General features: G+C 41.2%; 1 protein-coding gene across 1 annotated transcript in view; it reads left to right on the top strand.

Moving 5' to 3' along the window:
• LOC111197509 (NACHT, LRR and PYD domains-containing protein 12-like) overlaps window positions 1–24,930 on the top strand; it is a 592,302-nt gene that overhangs the window by 215,250 nt on the left and 352,122 nt on the right. Inside the window, exons 8-11 of the mRNA XM_049479820.1 lie at window positions 17,106–17,279; window positions 18,918–19,091; window positions 20,799–20,972; window positions 23,009–23,182. Of these exons, the coding sequence (XP_049335777.1) occupies window positions 17,106–17,279; window positions 18,918–19,091; window positions 20,799–20,972; window positions 23,009–23,182 (696 nt within the window). The remainder of the gene's footprint in view (window positions 1–17,105; window positions 17,280–18,917; window positions 19,092–20,798; window positions 20,973–23,008; window positions 23,183–24,930) is intronic.

A 24,930-nucleotide genomic window follows, 5' to 3' on the forward strand; every position in this document is an offset into this window, starting at 1 on the left:
CTCCATCTTTTGTGTACGTTTTAGCCTTTTTTTCCTTAGTTTTACTTTATTTTAGACGCTTTTATCACTCGTGTAGTGATTACTTGTATGTCCTATGGACATGGAATCCACTTTCGTGAGCGTGCGGGGAACTAACCTTGTTTACACGAGGGAAGATCTGCTAGCGCTGCGAACAAAGGAACACGCCGGCCAGACACATCACATCCCGGCGGAGCTCCGCCGACCCTACCGCGGGTGTAGAGCTGGAGCCAAGCTAAAAGCTAAGCGCATGGAGAAACGCTGGAGGTTTAAACCATCTGTTCCTTCCGTGGTGATGGGGAATGTGAACGCTCTGACCAACAAGACGGATGAACTGGCAGCGTTGGTTAGTAACCAGCGGTTGTATCGGGAGTGTAGCATTTTATGCTTCACGGAAACGTGGCTAACTAGCAACATTCCGGATGCTAACGTGGCTATCCCCGGCTTCACCTCCGTGAGAGCGGACAGAGACCCCAAACGGAGCGGCAAAAACAAAGGTGGGGGTCTCATGCTGTTTGTGAACATCAGATGGTGTAACCCAGGACATGTAACTGTGAAGGAGATCATCTGCTGTCGGGATGTTGAACTGTTGGCGGTGAGTCTCCGACCCTATTACATGCCCAGAGAGCTTTCCCACGCCATTGTTGTTTGTGTTTACATCCATCCTCGTGCTGATGCCGAGACCGCGTGTGACGTCATTCATACAACCATCGCGAGACTTCAGACACAGCATCCTGAAGCTTTCATTGCCATCTCGGGGGACTTTAACAACGTCACGCTGGACTCAGTACTCCCTGCTTTTCACCAGTATGTGAACTGTCCCACCAGGAAGAACAGAACTATTGATCTCCTTTACTCCAACGTAAAGGATGCATACACTGCCACACCTCTGCCCCCTCTGGGAAAATCGGATCACAACCTGATCTACCTGCAACCCCAGTACAAGCCCCAGGTCCGTAGACAACCTGCATCTACATGCTCCTTCAGGAAATGGTCTCCTGGTGCTGAAGCAGCTCTCAGGGACTGTTTTGAGTCCACTGAATGGAGTGTATTGCAGGAGCCATATGGGGATGACATTGAGGGGACTACACATTGCATGACGGACTACATGAACTTTTGCATGGACATTGTTGTTCCTGTGAAAACTGTGCGTTGCTTTGCTAACAACAAGCCCTGGATAACCAGCAACGTTAAAGGCCTTCTAAACAAGAAGAAGAGGGCCTTTAAAGATAACAACCAGGAGGAGCTTAGGAGCGTACAGAGGGAGCTCAAAGTCCATTTGCGAGAGGCCAAGGAGTCCTACAGGAAGAAGGTGGAGCAGAAGCTGAGGGAAAATGACATGAGGGAGGTATGGAATGGAATGAAGACAATCACTGGCTGTAAGCAGAGGATGGACAGTGCCGCAGATGGTGAAATAGAGAGAGCCAATGAGTTCAACACCTTCTACAACCGGTTTGACTGCCCTGTTCAAGACCCTACAGCTCTGGCAGACACCTCCTCCACACCCCCCCTCATCTCATCAAGCAACTCAGCCCCCGCTCCCCCCTCCTCCCCACACTCAGCTGTCCTGACCACCAGCACCACTGTAGTCCCCCCTCCTCCTCCCCCTCTGCACACCTTCACTGCTGACCAGGTTAGAGGTGAACTAAGGAGACTCCACCCAAGAAAGGCAGCTGGGCCGGACAAAGTGTGTCCCAGACTACTAAAGTCCTGTGCAGCTGAGCTGGGGGCTCCCCTGCAGCACATCTTCAACCTGAGTCTGCGTTTGGGGAGGGTCCCCACGCTGTGGAAGACATCATGCCTGGTTCCAGTACCCAAGAAGACGCACCCCAGTGAGCTCAATGACTTCAGGCCTGTCGCCCTTACATCACATATCATGAAGACCCTGGAACATCTGCTTCTACACCACCTCAGACCCCAGGTTCAACATGCAATGGACCCCTTGCAATTTGCCTACAGAGAGAAAGTGGGAGTGGATGATGCCATACTGTACTTTCTCCACCGGACCCACTCTCATCTGGACAGAGGAAGCAGCACTGTGAGAGTCATGTTCTTTGATTTTTCCAGTGCTTTCAACACCATTCAGCCTCTCCTACTGAAAGACAAGCTGGTGGGGATGCAGGTGGATTCATATTTGGTCTCCTGGATCACAGACTACCTCACTGACAGACCTCAGTATGTCAGATTGAAGGACTCTACATCAGAGACTGTGGTCTGCAGCACAGGAGCACCACAGGGGACTGTGCTCTCCCCGTTCCTGTTCACACTCTACACCTCAGACTTCCAGTACAACTCTGAGACGTGCCACATGCAGAAGTTTTCAGACGACACTGCCATTGTGGCCTGTATACGGGAAGGAAAGGAGGAGGAGTATAGACACCTGGTGAAAGACTTTGTGGCGTGGTGCAATAGAAACAACCTGCTGTTGAACACCTCCAAGACCAAGGAGATGGTGGTGGACTTCCACAGGGCCAGGCCACCCATACAGCCAGTATCCATTGTGGGAGTTGATGTGGAGATGGTGAAGACCTACAAGTATCTCGGACTGCATCTGGATGATAAGCTGGACTGGTCAGCCAACACAGACATCCTGTACAAGAAGGGGCAGAGCCGGCTCTACTTCCTGAGGAGGCTGGGGTCTTTTAACATCTGTCGGAAGCTCCTGCTGATGTTTTATCAGACTGTGGTGTCCAGCTGTCTTTTCTATGCTGTGGTGTGCTGGGGAGGAAGCATGAAGAAGAGGGACGAGATGCGTCTGGACAAGCTGGTCAGGCGGGCGGGGTCCGTGGTTGGTGTGGAGCTAGACTCTGTGGTAACGGTGGCAGAGAGGAGGACGCTGCAAAAACTACTCTCCATCATGGATGATGATGGTCACCCACTGCATTTCATCATCATGGATCAGAGGAGCAGTTTCAGTGGCAGGCTCTTGTCACAGAGCTGCTCTACGGACAGACTGAGAAGATCGTTTGTTCCGAGAGCCATCAGACTCTTCAACTCCTCCCAGTGGAGCCGGAAGAGAGAGGACAGATGAGGAACGAGTCTCAATATGTGCTTTCTTAATCAGCCTTTTTTATCTGTACTGGAAAGCACCCTACACATCTACACATCTACACCCTGGGACTCTTTTGCCTTTTTACTGTATATACTGTTCATTTGCATCCCTGGACACTTGGCACTTTACTGTACACTCTGTACCTTTTCACTCCTGGACACTTTACTGTACATCTTGTACATTTGCACCCCTGGACACTTTGTCACTTTACTGTACATCCTGTACTTTTGCACTCCTGGACACTACACTACGCACCTTACTTAAATACAATACTTGCACAGGTTTATGTTTAATATTGTCATATCTGCTGATACCTTCTATACTTAAATTATTATTTTACTGCACTACCTCATATCTATGACTGATTACTTTCACACTTTGTATAGTTTTTTTGTATTTATATATTTATGTATATATATTTTAAGTCTCAGTTTATAATTTTATAGTTTAGAGTCTTATATTCCTCACTGTGCTCTCTTATTTTATTTTACAATACTTATTGTTTGTTTCTACTGTGTACTGTTTGTTTCGACTGTGTTGTGTAACTGCTACTGGCTGCTAAATTTCTTTCGGGATCAATAAAGTATCTATCTATCTATCTATCTATCTATCTATCTATCTAAAATTGTTTTGTCATGTTTAGGTGAATAAAGATACATCTATAAAATTAGTGTAGTGTTGTAAGAGATAAAAATGAGATGGAACATATCATGTAGACAGTGAGGAGTTTATAATACCTAAAAATACACCACCAACTCTCTATCTGGGGGATATTGATAATTAAATCTAGAGTATGTGATGGATCTAGAAAAACTCTTCACACTGTGCACTGCTGGAATATGTTCTGAAAAGAGTGATAATGTGTTGAATGGAAATATTTTGGTGAAATTGGGTTTTCATTAAATTCTCTAACATCCTGCCTGTCATATCTGACAATATCTCACCTAAAATCGTAATAAAAAATATATCATGCAAATTTATTTTTATTCTGTTGTTAAATAAATTTAGTAGTTATGTATCGTTTTGGCAGCAGTATAAAATAATGTGATGTTTTTTTGCATGTTTGTCTTGTAAATGTTTCAGATAATCAAACTAATTTAAATATTAGTTAAAGACAACACAAGTAAAGTTAAATAAGGTTTCCATTTTTAAGGGAGAAAACATTTTTAATTTCTTACTAAGCCTAATTACTGCCACATCTGTTCTCAATACAGAAATCATTCAAATAGAACTTTTCTGACAAAGCACAGTAGACCTAAAGATACTGAAAAGGTAGACACTATGCTAAAAGAAATTTGGGAACAAATGAGGAAGAAAGTAATTGAGATCTATCAGTCTGGAAAATGTTCATTTCTAAAGTTTTAGGAATCCATCGAACCACAAAGAGAGCTATAATTCACAAATGGTGAAAACAGTAGCTAACTCTTCCAGTAATGGCCAGCCAACCAAAATTATTTCAAGAGCACAGCGAAGACTCGTCCAAGAGGTCACAAAGGACCGACAACAATATCCAAAGAACTGCAGGCCTCACTCGCCTCAGTTAAGCTCAGCGATTGTGACTCCACCAAGATGAAAACCACTGCTGAACAAAAAGAACAATAAGATTTGTCTCAATTTTACCAGAACACATCTTGATGATCTTCAGGATGTTTGGAAAAATACTCTGTGGACTGACGAGACAAAAGTAGCACTTTGTGGAAGGTGTGGGTCCTGTTACATCTAACATAAAAGTAATACCGCATTTTAAAAAAAGAACATCATACCTACAGTAAAACATGGTGGTGGTAGTGTGATGGTTTGGGGCTGTTTTGCTGCTTCACGACCTGGAAAACTTGCTGTGATAAATGAAACCATGAATTCTGCTGTCTACCAAAAAGTCCTGAATGAGAATGTCTGTTTGTGACCTCAAGCTGAAGCAAACTTGGGTTCTGCAGCAGGACAATGATCCAATACACACCAGCATGTCCTGCTCTGAATGGCTGAAGAAAATTAAACTGAAGACTTTGGAATGGCCTAGTCAAATTCCTGAGGTGAATCCTATTGATATGCTGTACATGATCTTAAAAAGGTGGTTTATGCTGGAAAATCTTTCAATGTGGTGGAATTACAATAATTCTGTAAAGAAGAGTGGAACAAAATTCCTCCACAGTGCTGTGAAAGACTCACTGCCAGTTACTGCAAACACTTAATTGCAAATGTTGCAAGTGTGGCACAACCAGTTATTACATTTATTTAAAAACTGAATTTTGTGTTGTCTTTGATCAATATTTAAATTTGTTTGATGATCTGAAACATTTATGAGACAAACATAAAAAAACAAGAAATCATGAAGCAGGAAACACTTTTTCACAACACTGTATTTCCAGAGGTGGAAAGTAACGAATTACATTTATTCACGTTACTGTAATTGAGTAGATATTATGAGTAATTTGTAATTTTTTAAGTAGTTTTTAAAATAGGTAATTTTACTTTTACTCAACTACATTTTGACACAAGGAATTTACTTTGCTACATTGGAAAACTCCCCCGTTACTGAGTAAAAAATAAAATGCTGGGAAAAATCTGTCTGAACTAAACAAAAAAAAAAAAAAGCTCACGGATAAAATAGCCTCGTTACTCATATTTCATTCCGGCAACATAAAAAAACAAACAAACAGATAAATCGCACCATCCGGAAAGCTCCAGAAGTGCGCCAGTGAGAAAGTTGGTAGGAAGACCCCAGTTATGTGTCTCCAGCTGCAGCGAGGGGCTTCGGAATGGTTGGATGCAAAAACAACTGTTTTCGGATGCGATGCATCTCAGCAGCACGAGCTAATGGCGTTCAAATATTCACCATCTAATTTGAAAAGGCATATTGAGGTAAACTGAATGTTTCTTACAGTTATATGTTGATAAGATATTGTAGTAAACTAGTGATGCACTAATGGGATATTTGTAATATTTGCCATGGCTTGGTACACGCCAAGACATGCCGAGGTTTGCTTGCTAGGTCTAGGCTATGATTCAAGTCAAGTCAAGTCAAGTAGTTTTATTGTGAGTACTGCATGTGTACAGGACATACAGAGAATTTAAATTACGTTACTCTCCTTCCCAATTTTACAGCAAGTACAGATAATAGATATATTAAAAGAGAATGGGAGACACTATGAGTACAATACAGCAGGGACACAAATAGACATACATGAGACTAAAACAAGGTGCAGTAGTGTGGGGGAGAAATAGATATATAAATATAAGTAAAAAGAAATGATATATAATCTAAAAGAGTGGGAGACACTATATGTACAATACAACAAGACACAATAAATATATGTAAGATGGAAGACAATAGTGCAATATTGATGGTGATTGAGATGGAATGACATTATAAATAAATAGAACCCGTATAACAGTAGTGCAAATATGGTATGTAGCTTAAGGCTGGTAAAGTGAATGAGTGCGTAAAGTACTTAAAGTTCACAGTTTATGGGGAATTAAAGTGTGTATTGACAGTGCAAGTATAGCAGTAGTGCAGGTATTGGGTGTGTAGTACGAGTCCGTTTGGAAAGGTTCCAATACTTTGTGTATTGTAAGTTCGTAAGTGTTGTAAATTCGTTTGGAGAGTGTGTGTGTGCTTTTAATTGTATGAGTTTAGGTCTATAGGGGGGTAATCTAGGCTCAAAAAGTAAAAATCCATCCCAGGATTTCGCTCCCATTGCCTGGCTGGCTCTGGAGCTAAGTTAGTTCAACCTAATCCCTGGGATGGATTTTGAATTTCTGGACCTGGATTACCCACCTTTAGCTACGTGTAAATTTGGCTCATTCTTAAAAAATATTCTAGGTTTCAAGCCGAGCTAAGAGAGCGTTGAGAGTAGACAACACTGGCAAAAGCTTCTACTTTATCCTCTTAATACGCCCTGGCCCACCCGCGGGCCAGAAAAATTTCATAATTAATATCTGGCTGTGTTTATGAATAATTATAGGCTCAACACACAATATGCCATACATTGAAGCTTAGAATCTCTGGTTTCCCTTATCTAGCAGATTACGGAAAATAAACATTTACGGCGAAATATGCCTATTTATTAAAATATTACTTATAATTTATATATTTGCTGTTTACGTACGTTTCAAGGATTCAAGGAGATTTTATTGTCATTCGCATCACATGTGGTACATGAGGTGGAACGAAATTGTGATCTCACGATCCAGTTTTACACCCAAAGAGCTGTTATTAATAGATATATAGATAAAAAAAGAATACAATAAAATAAATAGAATATACAAAATAGATAGATAAATATCCCAAAGAATAAAAAAAATAAATAGAGAGTAGAAAGGTTCAGCAACATGAAGTCCAGAGTGCAAGTGTGCTATAGCAGCATGATAATGTGAATTAGAGCAGTGGAGATAAAGTGTCTCAGTGCAAGTAAAGTGACCATGTTGGTAAACAGTAAACAGTAATTTGTCCTTGGTGTCAGTGCAGTGTGTTTGTTAAGTGGAGTTTAAGAGTCTTACAGCTTCCGGAATGAAGCTGTTTCTGAGTCTTGTTGTTTTGCACTTAATGCTCCGCAGCCTCCGGCCTGAGGGGAGTGGGACAAAAAGTGCGTGTGCTGGGTGGGTGGGATACTTCCTGATGCAGGTGGCCCTTTTCCTGCACCTGGAGGTGTAAATGTCTGTGGTGCTGGGGAAGCTAACTCCAACAATCCTCTGTGCAGCCTTCACCACCCTCTGCAGTGCTTTCCTGTCTGCAGCAGAGCAGCTTCCATGCCACACATTGATGCTGGAGCACACGACGCTCTCCACCACACATCTGTAGAATGAGGTGAGGACTGCGCTCCCGAGTCCAGCTCGTCTCAGCCTCCTGAGGAAGTAGAGCCGCTGATGTGCCTTCCTGACCAGAGTGGAAGTGTTGTTGCTCCAGGTGAGGTTGCTAGTCAGGTGCACAGCCAAGTACCTGTAGCTGTCAACCACTTCCACCGCAGATCCTCCAATGTGCAGGGGGAGGTGGGCATGCTTGCCCCTTCTGAAGTCCACAATCATCTCCTTTGTCTTTTTTACATTGATGCAGAGGTTGTTTTCTCTGCACCAATCCTCCAGGTGTTCCACCTCCTGCCTGTAGCTGGACTCATCTCTGTTCGTGATGCATCCAACCACTGCCCTTTCATCCGCAAACTTCACAATATGACAGCCTGGCTGGAGAGGTGAGCAGTCATATGTGAGCAGTGTGAACAGGAGGGGGCTCAGCACACAGCCCTGAGGGGAGCCAGTGCTGAGGATTACGGTGGGGGAGGAGATGTTGTGAATCCTCACAGACTGCGGCCTGTTGGTCAGGAAGTCTAGGACCCAGTTGCACAGGGAAGAGCTCAGTCAAAGTGAGGAGAGTTTGGTTATCAGTGTCTGAGGAATCATGGTGTTGAAAGCAGATGTGAAGTCCACAAAGAGCATCCGAACGTAGGAATCCTTCTGCTCCAGGTGGGTGAGGGCAGTGTGGACCACGGAGGAAATGGCATCCTCTGTGGATCGGTTCTTCCTGTATGCGTACTGGTGTGGATCCACAGTGATGTTGATGGTGGCTTTGATGTGGGTCTGAACCAGTCTTTCAAAGCACTTTGTGACTATCGGAGTGAGGGCAACTGGCCGGTAGTCATTCAGACCTGTCACTGTGGAGCTCTTGGGGACCGGGATGATGGTGGCGGTCTTCAGGCAAGTGGGGACAGCTGCCTGGATGAGGGACGCGTTGAAAATGTCGGCCAGGACGTCCGAGAGCTGGTCTGCGCAGTCTTTTAGCACCTGTCCGGGGATGTTGTCCGGGCCGGCAGCTTTCCGGGGGTTAATCCTCCTCAGCGTCCTCCTTACTTCTGCTGGTGTCACGCTGAGGGGCTCCTCTCCTGGTGAGTGTGGGAGTCTGGTGCTGGGGGGTGTGTCAGGGTTCTCAAAGCGGGCGTAGAACGTGTTGAGAGCCTCAGGCAGGGATGGGTCTTTGGAGCTTTGTGCAACGTTAGATTTGTAGTCCGTGATGCACTTGATGCCCCTCCACATGCTCTGTGGATCCTGGGAGGAAAAGTGTCCCTGGATTTTCTGAGCATATGCAGCTTTTGCCCTCTTAACTCCAGCAGTCAGCTCTCTTCTAGCCCTCCTGAGTTCATCCGAGTCTCCAGATCTGAAGGCAGCTTCCCTGGCTTTCAGCAGGGAACGCACCTCTGCGTTCAGCCAGGGCTTCTGGTTCGGGTAGCAAGTCACAGTCTTTGTAGTAGTGACATCCTCCACACACTTGCTGATGTACCCGAGAACAGCAGATGTGTATTCCTCCAGATCCAGCTCCCCCTCACACTCAGCAGCCTCCCTGAAGACCTGCCAGTCTGTGCAGCCGAAGCAGTCCTGCAGCACAGCGGCGCCGTCACTGGGCCACACCGTGATGGTTTTCTGTGTGGGTTTGAGCGTCGCAGTGGGGTGTGGTATGCGGGGACCAGCATGATGGAGATGTGGTCCGATAGCCCGAGGTGGGGGCGGGGGAAGGCTTTGTAAGCGTCTTTCACAGAGGAGTAAACACGGTCCAGCGTGTTATTACCTCGCGTTGGAATGTTCACGTGTTGGTAAAACCTCGGCAGCGTGTTCTTCAGTTCTACGTGGTTGAAATCCCCCGCTACCACGTAGAACGCGTCCGGATGCTTGTTCTGAAGCGAGCTGATGTTGTCATAAAGCTCCTTCAGCACGTTGTTAGCATTAGCATCCGGTGCTATGTAAACAGCAATCACGAACACCGCTGAAAACTCACGAGGCAGATAGTGGGGACGACACTTCACAGTCAGCTGTTCTGTCGCCTCGGAGCAGTGGCTGTTTACCAACACGCAGTTTGTGCACCAACCTTTGTTTATGTAGACGCGCAAGCCGCCCCCCCGGGCTTTCCCGGATAGCTGGCTGTGGTCCGCTCGGAAGAGCTGTCGGCCGGCGAGCTGGAAGGCTGAGTCCGGCATGGTCTGGTTCAGCCAGATTTCCGTGAGACAAATCACAGCGCAGTTCCTCATCTCCTCAGAAACATTCATCCTCAGCCACAGCAGGTCCAGCTTGTTATCCAAAGAGCGGACGTTAGAGAGGAAAAGCGACGGAATCGGGGCTCGGTTAGCATTAGCCTTTAGCCTGGCTAGCACCCCAGCGCGTTTTCCTCTATTCTGACGCCGCTCGCACCGCCTCCTCCTCTTGCCATTTGTCTGCAGCGATCCGCTCCCCCACGCCGGAGCGCGGAGGAGCTGCAGCTCGCCCAGCATAGCTCGGATATTATTGTCCATAGTTGCTGTTTTACTGACCAAACTGTCCTTAATCCTCAGAAGTTCGGTTCTGCTGTAACTCACACGCGTGGGGCGCGTAAAATTGGGTTCAGAACCAATGTAAAAACAGCTCAAAATAGGGTGTTCGCTAGGAGCGTGAGAAGCCGCTGCACTACTGCGCGCCGCCATGAGTTGTACTATATTGTACCATATTCGATCCAATGCGGACATGTTATACATCATTCAAACCTTCTGACTCCCAGGATTATGAAACTGCAAACCATTTCACTGTACAGTTCCTGAATTAGAGCCTAAAGAGTGCGTTAGACTGTTTTATACAGTTTTACAGCAGCTTGTGTAATTAATCCCCCTGGGTAACTAGAGGTAAACAGTCACACACATACAGCCCCCACCAGCGCTTACCGCTCCCTGCTGCTTCAAAATCGTTCCAAATAAGTAAATCCATCAATCCATTCGCCAGTAATCCTCATTTTTGTCAAAGCAGTGCTTATAATATCGATTTTAACGCCTTAGGTTTGGCTGGGTTTACAGCTTACTAATGCACATGGGCAGAATCAACAGAGTCTTCTCTGAAGAAAGACATGTGAATCAGCCAATCAGGTGCAGCGTTGGGCGGAGACAGAGCTGGGGAGGGGTCTGTAACCCGACACTGTCACTGAGCAGATATATAGAATACAGAAATACATTCTTTACTGCAAAATAAGTTATTTTTCTGTTCTTATAAAGTTTCCAGTCCTTTGGAGGAAGAAAGGAATATCCCAGGAGCAGATCACTATATTATCTAACCAGTAAAAGAAAGCAGTTTATAATTTTACATGGCGAATGTAAACACCTAGTAGCTAAATAAAGAACTGTAAGAACACTTATATAAACACACGTATAAATATTGCATTTTAAAATTAAAAATTAGAAAATCTGAGAAGCACCTGTATTTTTTTTTCTTGTTTTACCATATTTTGAATATTACATTTCAATTGTATATTTTAGGTGTTTTCAGTTAATTTTGTAATATTAATTGATAAAATTAAATTTCTCTGAATAATTTAATATTAGTGTAAAAAGCTTTAAAATCCCTTTTAGACATCAAACAACACTGAACTAAACTGGAGACATATCAAACTGCCTAGGTTAGTTAACAAGTTAGCTGAGCTGCGCGACGTTTGGTGCTTAACCTGTGTCCATAAATAGAGTTTACCTTTCTGAAAGTTTTGGGGGTGTGAGAAATGCCTCATAATGTTCGCTGTGTAAATCAGCTGTGTAGCCTGGGGTCTGTGTGTGCGGCTCGAGGCGAACTGGTGTTCTGTCGAGTTATGCTACCTATCGATATATGCTTCTTTACGGCACTGCGCATGCGCCGACCAACATTCTTTTTTGTATGATTTCATGTTTTTAATGTTAATTCCTTACGTTTTTATTGGGAACATTAAACAATCTGCTTGAGTATTAAAAAAACATGCAAATAGCAGTTAAAGCATAGCAATGGCAAGTTAAAAAATAATTATGAACTGTAAAACTATAAAAATACGGGTTATAGTCACCTATATGAATTAAAATTAAATTTTACTCAAAGTACATTTTAAATTGAGTACTTTTTTACTTTTACTCGAGAAGATTTTTAGATGGGTACTTTTACTGTTACCTGAGTAGAATTTTAGCAAAGTAAAGGTAATTTTACTCAATTACAATTTTTCAGTACTTTTTCCACCTCTGTGTATTTCTCATCATCACAACACTCCAGTTAATAGAAGCTGACTGTTAGAGGGTCAGTGAGTAGCCTAAATGTGATCTGCTGATTTATGAGTTTCTCACTCACTGATAACTAACTCTTCCTCTGGTAAAATTCTGTCTTCATCACCATCAGCATGTGGTTAATCATCAGGTTCAGTCTCCACCTGATCTCATTCTCTCTCTGTGATTCAGTGCTTTGGTTGATGTGTACGTTACTGCTGCTGCACTGAGGCAATGAAGTTCTGTAAGCTTTTTGATGCATCATTTTCAGGGACTTACAAGGAATTCCAGTCTTACTTTAATTTCCTCTAATTCACCATCTAAATCACAGCTGAGCTCAAAAATCAAAAGGAATGAAAATAAATTTAATTTGCCATCAGAAATGATGGATTTTCTTAACATCTCAAAAAAATATTACATAAAATGTAGGAAGTAATGCTAAAACCAGACCAAAAATAACACTGACAACTAAACAATGTAAAGAAGACATATATATTACACCTGGTGCCAATTTCTGCGGCTTGCAAAAGTATTAATACCCCTTGAATTTTTTCATATTCTGTCACCACAACCACAAACATATTTTATTGAGATTTGGAGTGATATAACAACACAACGTGGCACATTAATTGTGAAGTGCAATGGAAACAGTACATGGTTTTCAAAATGTGAAACAAAAAAACTAAAAACTGTGAAGGGGCAAAAGTATTCTGTCCCCATATTCATGCTTAGTGGAGAATGATTTTGCAATTTTTTTATTTGTATTTGAAAAAAATAAAAACTAATTTTGATTGTACTTCACAATTACATTCTACTTCCTGCTGGTCTATCACTTAAAATATCAATAAAATACGTTTTACGGTTTTAAGATGACAAATGTAAAAAAAGGGTTCAAGGGGTGTGAATAATTTTACTGTTTTTCACAGTTAAATTTTGTTTTCTATTCTTTGCCTGTATATTTACACATTATTTGTATATTATGCCTCTTCCTATAATGAACTCCGCCTACACGATGCGGGGAGGGGAACTGTGATACTTGGGGTACAGTTCAGAACAGCTTGAGACGGTTCTCAAGCCAGGTCCCCCCCCCCCCCCCCCCGCACCTAGGAGAGTAACGAAGTTGAGTGATCAAGATGAGGTTGGTGATGGGGTGGAGGCAGGTGTGAGGTCGAAAGTCACGAAGGTGAGGAGCACCTGGGAGGTATATATATATAGGACCAGGGGGAGGAGCTTGGCAACTTGAGGCGTGGTTCATATCCCAAAATTTAGTTAATTCTTAACAACACTTTGCTATAATGAACCCCGCCTACGCGATGCGGGGAGGGGAACTGTGATGATGTTACTTGGGGTACAGTTCAGAACAGCTTGAGACGGTTCTCAAGCCAGGTCCCCCCAAAAAGACAAAAAGCGCGAGGACCAGCCGCCGAATCTGAACTGGAAGTGAGATAAGCGATAGTGAGAGTCTGAGGTCTTCAGCAGAACTTTATAAGATATTTAACGGCGTTTAGGGGTGGTATGAGCGAAAAGGTCTTTATAGTAGATGGCATACAGAGTTAGCATCGTCCTCGTAATACAATTAGCAGACCAGTATAATGTTTGACTGAATGGGAGTTCGAAAGGTTTCGTGGCACAGTGAGTTTTCTTCTCTTGACAAGGGAATGTGACGACCATGAATATCTAAAACAACGTCTAGGGTACGACACTTGCTCCCATCTGAGTTCGAAGTTTCTGGTCCTTCGGCTGTGCATAGGGGTAGATCTCATGAAGTTTAAGGTGGTCTGATTGTCCCTTTTGGCCTGACGTCTGTTCATTACATGGGAACCAATAATGGTCTGGCATCTGATGGCGGGTCTTGCACGATGTTGCGATTGACTGAGAAGTAAGAAACTGCTGCTTGTAAGACAGGATTGTTAAAAAATCAAGTAAGAGAAGCCTGAAGTATACAGAGTCCAGCTTAGTCCCCAAAAAAATTAGAGCAACAGGCAGGACCAAGGTCATCACTGCAGACAGGGGCACCCAGGCGAAGAACGCGGACGCCAAGAGGGATGAAACTAGCAGGCGGAGAGAAGCGTCGACTGAAGAATGCAGCACCTCGCAGGATTCGCTGGCGTAGAGATGGCTGGACCAGAGGTGGGCAGAACGACCGGGCACCAGCTGGAGGCGGGGCAGGAGCTGCAGTGGAGAGGGAGAAGGAGCCGTCGTGGACCCGAGGAGTGGGGAAGTGAGGCAGAGCAGCTTGAACACACGGAGCACCTGAGGAGAGAGTGAAACGAAAAGAAAATTAGGTCAGCTGCTGGACGGCCTGGGGGGGTCAGAGGAAACGGGAACAGGGGGAACTGGGGGGGCTTGGGGAACTCTGGGAACAGGTGGGTCAGAGGGAACTCTGGGAACTTGGGGAACAGGTGGGTTGGAGGGAACAGGAATGTGGGGAACAGGTGGGTCAGAGGGAACAGGAACGTGGGGAACCGGTGGGTCGGAGGGAACAGTAATGTGGGAAACAGGTGGGTCAGAGGGAAGAAGAACGTGGGGAACAGGTGGGTCGGAGGGAACAGTAACGTGGGGAACAGGTGGGTCGGAGGGAACAGTAACGTGGGGAACAGGTGGGTCGGAGGTAACAGTAACGGGGGAAACGGGGGCTTGGGGAACTCGAGGAACTCGGTGAAAAAGGAAGAATCACGCCAATGGCTGGAAGAGCAGAAAACTCAGGAGAAGGGAAAGAGGAGAGAGAAGTAAGAGGAGCAGCCAAGGGGAGGAGATAGGCGAGAGAAGACAGAAGAATGAGTAGTAGCTGGCCGGGTGGAAAGGAAGGGACCCGCCTCAAGTTCGAGGGAGTCTGGGCGGGGCGGCCGTGCCGCCTGGGTGGAGTTGAGGTGACGTCATCACGGCTTCCAGGAAGCCGCACAGGGGACCTTCGGATGGCGGCGTCTGAGGTGAGCAGGAGAGAGAAGACTGTCTTCTTATGAGTCTTCTTCCTCAGGACCTTCTGTAATCCAGCGACGGTCCATTCATACATGGAGCGGGCTGGAGCCGGAGATAGGGGAAGCAGCGCGAGGGAGGTGGAAGCAAGAGGAGAGCTGACGTGACGAGATCCACGCTGGAAACGCCGTGTGGGAAGAGGGGAGGGCTGTGATTAACGGCGGGAACGTCCAGAGCCGGGGAGGGCCGCGCTGAAGTGGCCGCGACTTTTATATATATATATATTTGTTTTATTTTTTTATTTTTTAAATGAGGGAACGATGAATAAAAAGAGGGAAAAAAATTTAATCCAACAGCAAAATAGGTTGAGGGAATGATTAATAAATCGAAGAAACGATGAACAGAGGGAACAAAAAAATAAATCTAACAGTGAAATAGATTAAAGGAGAATGAATAATGAATCGAGGGAACAACAAAAAAATAGACGGAACAATAAATTAAATCTAGCAGTGAAATAGATTGAGGGAATGATTAATAAATCGAGGGAACAATAAATTAAATCTAACAGTGAAATAAATCGAGGGAACGATTAATAAATGGAGGGAACGATGAATAAATAGAGGGAACAATAAATTAAATCTAGCAGTGAAATAGATTGAGGGAATGATTAATAAATGGAGGGAATGATTAATAAATAGAGGGAACAATAAATTAAATCTAACAGTGAAATAGATTGCGGAAATTATTAATAAATTGAGGGAACAATGAATAAATAGAGGGAACAATAAATTAAATCTAACAGTGAAATAGATTGAGGAAATGATTAATAAATCGAGGGAACGATGAATAAATAGAGGGAACAATAAATTAAATCTAACAGTGAAATAGATTGAGGGAATGATTAATAAATCGAGGGAACGATGAATAAATAGAGGGAACAATAAATTAAATCTAACAGTGAAATAGATTGCAGAAATTATTAATAAATCGAGGGAACAATGAATAAATAGAGGGAACAATAAATTAAATCTAACAGTAAAATAGATTGAGGAAATGATTAATAAATCGAGGGACCGATAAATAAATAGAGGGAACAATAAATTTAATCTAACAGTGAAATAGATTGAGGGAATGATTAATAAATCGAGGGAACGATGAATAAATAGAGGGAACAATAAATTAAATCTAACAGTGAAATAGATTGAGGGAATTATTAATAAATCGAGGGAACGATGAATAAAAAGAGGGAACAATAAATTAAATCTAACAGTAAAATAGATTGAGGAAATGATTAATAAATCGAGGGAACGATGAACAAATAGAGGGAACAATGATTAATAAATCTAGCAGTGAAACAGATTGAGGAAATGATTAATAAATTGAGGGAACGATGAATAAATAGAGGGAACAATAAATTCAATCTAACAGTGAAATAGATTGAGGGAATGATTAATAAATCGAGGGAACGATGAATAAATAGAGGGAACAATAAATAAAATCCAACAGAGAAATAGATTGAGGGAATGATTAATAAATCGAGGGAATGATAAATAAATAGAGGGAACAATAAATTCAATCTAACAGTGAAATAGATTGAGGGAATGAATAATCATGAATCAGCGAGTAGAGTCCGGCAGGTGACGTGCTGGGCAGGGTATCTGACGAGCTGAGCCGAGGAGACCACGGAGCGCAGCTTGGAGTGCGATGAGAGCGGCAGAGGATGAGAGGTCAGAGAACAGTTCGAAACTCGAGGCAACCAGATTCAAGGTTCAGGGCGGCAGGTTCGACAGGTGCTGGCGTGCGAGGTCGAAAGTCACGTGTGAGGTCGAAAGTCACGAAGGTGAGAAGCACCTGGGAGGTATATATAGGACCAGGGGGAGGAGCTTGGGAACTTGAGGCGTGGTTCATATCCCAAAATTTTTGTTAATTCTTAACAACACTTATTTTGATAAATTCTGTAATAAACGTAAATGGAAATAGACATTACAAATGTAAGGCATTTTCTGTAATTTCATATTTCCACTGTACTAAAACTGTTTTACAGAATGATTTACACTGTTATTGAACATTGTGTATTACATGTTTTTTAATTAAAATCTGCTGTGTTCATTCTTGTTTTACAGACTAACTTCATGTGATCTTGGAGTAAAGACCTGTGACAGTCTGGAATCAGTTTTAAAGCTGGAAAACTCCTTCCTGATAGAACTGGACCTCAGTAACAATGACCTGCAGGATTCAGGAGTGGAGCGGATCTCTGCTGGACTGAAGAGTTCACACTGTAAACTGCAGATTCTCAGGTCAGTGATTCTGTCACTTTATTCTAAACAGACTAAAGGGTAATAGAAGTCAGGGCTTAACTAAAAGAAATGCATAGGGTGGGTGCTGGGGTGATGAGGTTATACCTTACACAGTGATTTTATTGTTTTATCTATATCCGTGCCTTTTAAATATTGGTCATATCATTTTGTCTGTGACTCTACGTGGCTACATAACATAGGAAAATGTATCCCAAACCCTTTTCCTTATAGGTGTCATTTGTCACAAAATCTGAATTTTTTAGCTCCAATATAGACCACTTCACAATGTGGTACTGAAATTTGATACATGTCCAATTTGTGGCATTGCAACTCTGTCTGAATTGGCAGATTGGAATTCAGGTGAGTAGATGAGAAAATGATGACAGTATTGAAAGTTTTTTTCTTAGTTTATGATGTTTTTGTTTTAATAATGTGTAATGTAAGGGCACAATGCATGGCTGCAGGAAAAAATAAATAAAATCAAAGGTTAAAAAAGGAAACAAATTAAAAGAAGAGTCCGTGGCTTTTACATTACATTTTTACATTACATTACATTTGGCAGACGCTTTTGTCCAAAGCGACTTACAATAGTCAAGTACAATGTAAAATAAGTTTAAAGGTAAAACATCTTTGGATAGGGATAAAAGGAGGTCAAAGGGGAATAATAGGATAGAGGAGTGAAGGAGGGGAAGAAGGAAATGAGGTTAGAAGTAGTTAGTGTGTTAGAGGTGTTAAGAGAGTAAGTGCTCTTTGAAGAGCTCTGTCTTCAGGAGTTTCTTAAAGATAGCGAGAGATTCTCCTGATCTGGTAGTGGAAGGTAGTTTGTTCCACCATTGGGGAACTCTGTATGAGAACAGTCTGGATTGCTTTGTGTGAATGTTTGGCAAAGCTTTGTGTGATGTATTGTCAATACATCTGAGTACAGGTACACGGGGAACAAAATTTAGTTCCTATGGAACCACGGTGCAATATGGAACAACAATACAATAGAAAACATAAAGTGCAAAAATGAATCGAGTGTGCAAAAAAGAACTATGACAATACAATAAATACAGCACACATGAGACAATTTCACAGAAAAGACAGTACCAATATGATACAAATGAAATGTGTGTGGTAAAGATAAGGTGCAGATATGTTACTGTGATTTTACTGTTTTATCTACATTTCCTGTTCTTTAATCTTGCTTCTGTCATTTTGTCAATGTCTCTATCGGACATTAACAAAACCAGGTAACTTAGGCTACATAAGACAAAATCTGTTGCAAACCTGTTACAAAGGAATGATTTGTGTGGCAGTGTAAATGGCAAAAAGCACACGGAATCTGACATTTGGATTTAGGCCGCTTTCCCACTCTCCATGATTACTCAAAAATGATGTTATACGTTTTTTAAACAATGGTTTTGGCCTTAGTGAAAAGTCCATGATGAAGTACGCATCTCATATCAGAATGTGATGTCAGCCAGTCAGATTTTTCATACCAATAAGTGGCATCCCTTTAAGATCCAGCCTCAGCACATTTACCAAATTTTGCTATGTGCAAAAGTAATGACAATGTATGTTTGGAAAATTACAAAACTGTGTTATATAAACTTTACATTTATTATAAAATCATTTGTGGTTTATCTCATTTTTCAGATTTGCTTCATGTAATCTTGGAGTAAAGACATGTGAAAGTCTGGAATCAGTTTTAAAGCTGGAAAACTCCTCCCTGAAAGAGCTGGACCTCAGTAACAATGACCTGCAAGATTCAGGAGTGGAGCTGCTCTCTGCTGGACTAAAGAGTTTACACTGTAAACTGCAGATTCTCAAGTGAGTTGGTTCATTTTTAAATAATAAATGTGAAAATATAATATTCAGAGATATTTATATGTCAAAACACAAAAGGTGTAGAGAACACCAGCCAATCAACGGATAACTCTCTCCAGTCATATTTAGGATGTTCATACAAATATCTGCAAAAGATTTTTTTATTTAGGCACACAATAATCAAAAGTGAAAAAAATAATTTCTTACAGATGCTCCCAATTAGCTTTGCTGAACATTTTCTCTGTAGTGATATGCAGGATTAATCACTCTAACTTCCAAAGGTTTAACCCAGTTAAAGAATATAATCTGTCTCTCAGAAATGGATGAGCTGAATGTCCATGTTGGTGACAGTAAAATGGATCATCCTGTGGAACTAGAGCTCTCTGTTTATTAGTTAATGTATTTTCTTTGACTAGTATTTTTGTTGTTCCTTTAACCCTGGTCTTGTAATTTCATTACTCTCTATATGTTCTAGAACAAAACTGTCCAATACAATCCAAAACAGGTTGAACAATTGTTTTTTTTCTGCTCTTGGAAAGCTTCAAGTTCTATCTAAATGTTGCATGTTAACATAGTTGATTTTAGATGACTGAAATTCCATTTATGAAGTTTAGATGCTAATGACACAAATCTGAAGGATGGATTTGAGTGACTGCTTAAAAGAGTGCGCCAAATCGGGCAGCTGACTCGCTGAGTCGAGTAGTTTTAGCTGGCAGTGAGCCAAGGATCCGACGAACCGAATCGGGTAGCTGACTCGCTGAATTGAGTTGCTTTAGCTGGCGCCGGTGCTGAAGCACGAAATCAGCGAGTTGAGTCAGGCAGGTAACGTGCTGGGCAGGGTATCTGACGAGCTGAGCCGAGGAGACCACGGAAAAAAAATAAAATCAAAGGTTAAAAAAGGAAACAAATTAAAAGAAGAGTCTGTGGCTTTTATTGTCAATACATCTGAGTACAGGTACACGGGGGAACAAAATTTAGTTCCTATGGAACCATGGTGCAATATGGAACAACAATACAATAGAAAACATAAAGTGCAAAAATGAATCGAGTGTGCAAAAAAGAACTATGACAATACAATAAATACAACACACATGAGACAATTTCACAGAAAAGACAGTACCAATATGATACAAATGAAATGTGTGTGGTAAAGATAAGGTGCAGATATGTTACTGTGATTTTACTGTTTTATCTACATTTCCTGTTCTTTAATCTTGCTTCTGTCATTTTGTCAATGTCTCTATCGGACATTAACAAAACCAGGTAACTTAGGCTACATAAGACAAAATCTGTTGCAAACCTGTTACAAAGGAATGATTTGTGTGGCAGTGTAAATGGCAAAAAGCACACGGAATCTGACATTTGGATTTAGGCCGCTTTCCCAAAGCTGTATGAAAATAGCCTTATTGGCATAAAGTATATGTACTCTCCATGATGACTCAAAAATGATGTTATACGTTTTTTAAACAATGGTTTTGGCCTTAGTGAAAAGTCCATGATGAAGTACGCATCTCATATCAGAATGTGACGTCAGCCAGTCAGCAGATTTTTCATAACAATAAGTGGCATCCCTTAAAGATCCAGCCTTTCTTTTACCAAATTTTGCTATGTGCAAAAGTAATGACAATGTATGTTTGGAAAATTACAGAACTGTGTTATATAAACTTTACATTTATTATAAAATCATTTGTGGTTTATCTCATTTTTCAGATTTGCTTTGTGTAATCTTGGAGTAAAGACATGTGAAAGTCTGGGATCAGTTTTAAAGCTGGAAAACTCCTCCCTGAAAGAGCTGGACCTCAGTAACAATGACCTGCAAGATTCAGGAGTGGAGCTGCTCTCTGTTGGACTAAAGAGTTTACACTGTAAACTGCAGACTCTCAAGTGAGTTGGTTCATTTTTAAATAATAAATGTGAAAATATAATATTCAGAGATATTTATATGTCAAAACACAAAAGGTGTAGAGAACACCAGCCAATCAACGGATGACTCTCTCCAGTCATCTTTATGATGTTCATACAAATATCTGCCAAAGATTTTTTTATTTAGGCACACAATAATCGAAAGTGAAAAAATACATTTCTTACAGATGCTCCCAATTAGCTTTGCTAAACATTTTCTCTGTGGTGATATGCAGGATTAAACACTCTAACTTCCAAATGTTTAACCCAGTTAAAGAATATAATCTGTCTCTCAGAAATGGATGAGCTGCATGTCCATGTTGGTGACTAGAGCTCTCTGTTTATTAGTTAATGTATTTTCTTTGACTAGTATTAGTATAGTGGTTCCTTTAACCCTGATCTTGTAATTTCATTACTCTCTACATGTTCTAGAACAAAACTGTCCAATACAATCCAAAACAGGTTGAACAATTGTTTTTTTTCAAGTTCTATCTAAATGTAGCACGTTAACATGGTTGATTTTAGATTCCATTTATGAAGTTTAGATGCTAATGACACAAATCTGAAGGATGGATTTGAGTGACTGCTCAAAATAGAGTAAAAAATAAAGTAATATGAAAAGAATTGTATTTATAGCTACTGAGCTCCCCTTACAGACAGGAAATCAAATTTTCTTTTGAACCACTAAAAACTAAAAAAGCTTTGACATCCTACATGGAAACATTATACACATACATCTGTGGATAAGATAAAGTAAAGGAGGCAGTAAGGAGTAATACCACAAAATAATACAAACATGTGACTGGGTTATATAGAGTTATGATGTTACAGAGAGGGGTAAACCGAAGCTAAACAAAAAATCCACATTTAGCAGCAGCATTCCAGCCCAGATAGTTAATGACAATATGCTTTTCTTAATTTTACAGTGTGAAAGAAGGGACTGACTACATGACTAAAGATGAAGTTAACAAGTCTTTTAAAAGTTTCATTTGTGTTAGTGGATCTTTATCCCACTAAGCTAATCTTTGTTAAGCTTGTTTGACTGCAGATGCAACAAGTGCCACACTGCACAGTCCAATCATTACATTAAATAGCTGATGCACTATCGATTTAACTATCAGAAAATTACAGAATAGGAGTCAGTGGTGTTGGAGTGACAGGAATCTAATTGCTCTAGTAAAAAATATCTTCAAATCATGTTCTTATTGTATAGTATGTAAGGCCAATGATATCCACTGGAAATGTCATAGAAGAATCTTTGTCTAAAAGCTAAAGTAAAATTAAGTGAATTTTCATGTTGAAGCTTAAAGACCTTGAAGAAAGATAGGTTTGACTACAAATCAGACAGTCCTTTTTTTCCAACAGCATCAATAAAAACGTGCTCAGCAACCATATTTAGTAACTGTTGACCATCTTATTAATCCCTCCAAAATTACTGATCCTGAATTCCTGTCAGTTAACAAATGCAATGAATCTGCCACCTATTTTACTGAAATCAGACAGAACATAACAACCTCAGATCCATCAAATAAGGTCACTCCCCTCAAAACAGAGATTGCTCTGATGCTGCTTCATTTCAGCACAATCCTTGACAAATTGTGTTAGGCCTAAAGTCATCATCCTGTTGCCTTCTCCCCTACCAGAAATTAATACAATTAAATATTTTTTATAAATATCTAAAAAGACTCTAAAAAAGACTCATTATCCATGAGTATTTTTTTCGGTCTTTGAATACTGCAGTTTGTAATCCATTACTCACAAGAATAATCAAAAAAACTATAGATCCCTCTCTAACCTCCTTTTACAGGTAAACTTATTGAAAAGGTCGTGCTCACTCTGCCCACCCAGTTCCTAGTTCCATTAACTGCTTTGATAAATTCCAGTCAATATTTCTTCCAAATCATAGAACAGAGACTGCTCTAGTAAAAAAATCTAAATTACATTCACTTAAACTCGCTTTTTTTCACTGTCACTCTTTCTCTCTCTGTTAATAACTTACTCTAATTTTCTCTCTATAGATTATCTGGTTGTATGATCACAGAAAAAGGCTGTTCTTCTCTGGCTTCAGCTCTGAGTTCAAATCCATCCCACCTGAAAGAGCTGGATCTGACCTACAACCACCCAGGAGAGTCTGGAGAGAAGCTGCTTTCTGCCAGACTGGAGGATCCACACTGCTCACTGGAGACACTCAGGTATTACATTTTTATTACTATACTGTTACTATATACTGGTAGTTTGTTCTTCGAGATCATTAAATATTAAATTATGTGATGATGAAGTTACGACAAAGAAGTTAAGACAAACTGCTGGTAAAATAATTAGAAAGGTTGGTGTTTTGTTTGTGGGTCACAACAGTTCCATTGGCATGTAAAAGCCAAGATTGAAATATCACGTCAGTTTCTAGGTGTTTTCTGTGCTGCTACAGATTCCTGTCAACAGTCATAAACTTGCACTGCCACAACATTTTACTGTTCTGGATTCTAATTGTAAAAGCCAAGATTGAAATATCACGTCAGTTTCTAGGTGTTTTCTGTGCTGCTACAGATTCCTGTCAACAGTCATAAACTTGCACTGCCACAACATTTTACTGTTCTGGATTCTAATTGTAGCACCCTCACTTCCTTCCCAATGTCTCCTGTTTCTAAAACAAGGGGCTGTGGTTTCTTTTTTTAACTCTTGACAAATGACAAACTTCTTTACTATACTTTTAAGCCTAGCTTGAATTTAACCCTTGAAATGTAAACAAAAATACAAATGTATATGCCAATATAAAGTTACTTTTACAATAAAATAATAATAATAATATACAACATTAACAATAACCTGATTTAGACATTTCCCTTTTGTAATAACAAGCAAACAATGTCCAATGTCTGAATTAAACTAGACATTGACACAAGCACGCTCACTGACACACCCACCTTTGTTGCAGGCCTGTTTCGTTGCTTGTGTGCGTGGTGGCTGAATAAACTTAAAATGGCCTTTTCACTCGTGACAGAAACAGCTAGCCGAACGTGTGTTCCTCCATGAAGCAGGGTAGAGCAGTCCTCCACACTTGGTGTAGCTAGCAGCTACAGCCAGCAGGTGTAGCAGATTCAGCACAGTACATACACACAGCAAAGATGCTCTACTGTGGTCTTTTAAACTAGTTTACTGTCAGTTGTTCACTGAACACAAACTCAGTTTATTCTAATTTTCAGTAACTACACAACATAAAACTCTCCACAACTTCACAGAACTCTCTCTTCTTGTCTGCTGCTCCTCTGTTTCAGTCTCCCTCTGTCTCTCTCTCTCTCTCTCTCTTACTCACTCACTCACTCACTCACTCAATCTCTCCAAGTCCCGCCCCCAGAGTGCCACTATTGCTAGTTACAGCTGTTTGGCCAATGAGCTTAAAATAGATCTAACATGCTGAAACAAAGCACATGTTCAGCTATTACATTTCAACCTAGCTCTGCGGGGAACTGCATTGTTTATCTTTCCTATGAAATATGAACAATGAATACATTTTATTATATTTTTTATACCAGGCTACAACCTGCCCCATTCAAACGTCTGGATGTCCTCATCAGACAAACAAATAAAAATAATGAAATATAAGGGTGTACACAGTCTATTATATTTTTTATACCAGGCTACAACCTGCCCCATTCAAACGTCTGGATGTCCTCATCAGAAAAACAAATAAAAATAATGAAATATAAGGGTATACGTATTCTAGTTCACAAACTTGAACTAGAGTAATCTAGAATAATCTTGATTATCACCCCTCTATGTATAATAGTAAGGTGCTAATATTTGGAACTACCTGGCTGATCATATGTGAGTTTGACTATAGGTTTTACTACTCTCTTTGGTCTAGTTTCAGCTTGCACTGTCTCTACAGCTAGGTTCATGTCAGCTTCTCCTTCTGGGTCAGGCTCTAAAACTGTTACATCTC

Source organism: Astyanax mexicanus, chromosome 1, assembly GCF_023375975.1.
Source record: "Astyanax mexicanus isolate ESR-SI-001 chromosome 1, AstMex3_surface, whole genome shotgun sequence".
NCBI lineage: Eukaryota > Metazoa > Chordata > Actinopteri > Characiformes > Acestrorhamphidae > Astyanax > Astyanax mexicanus.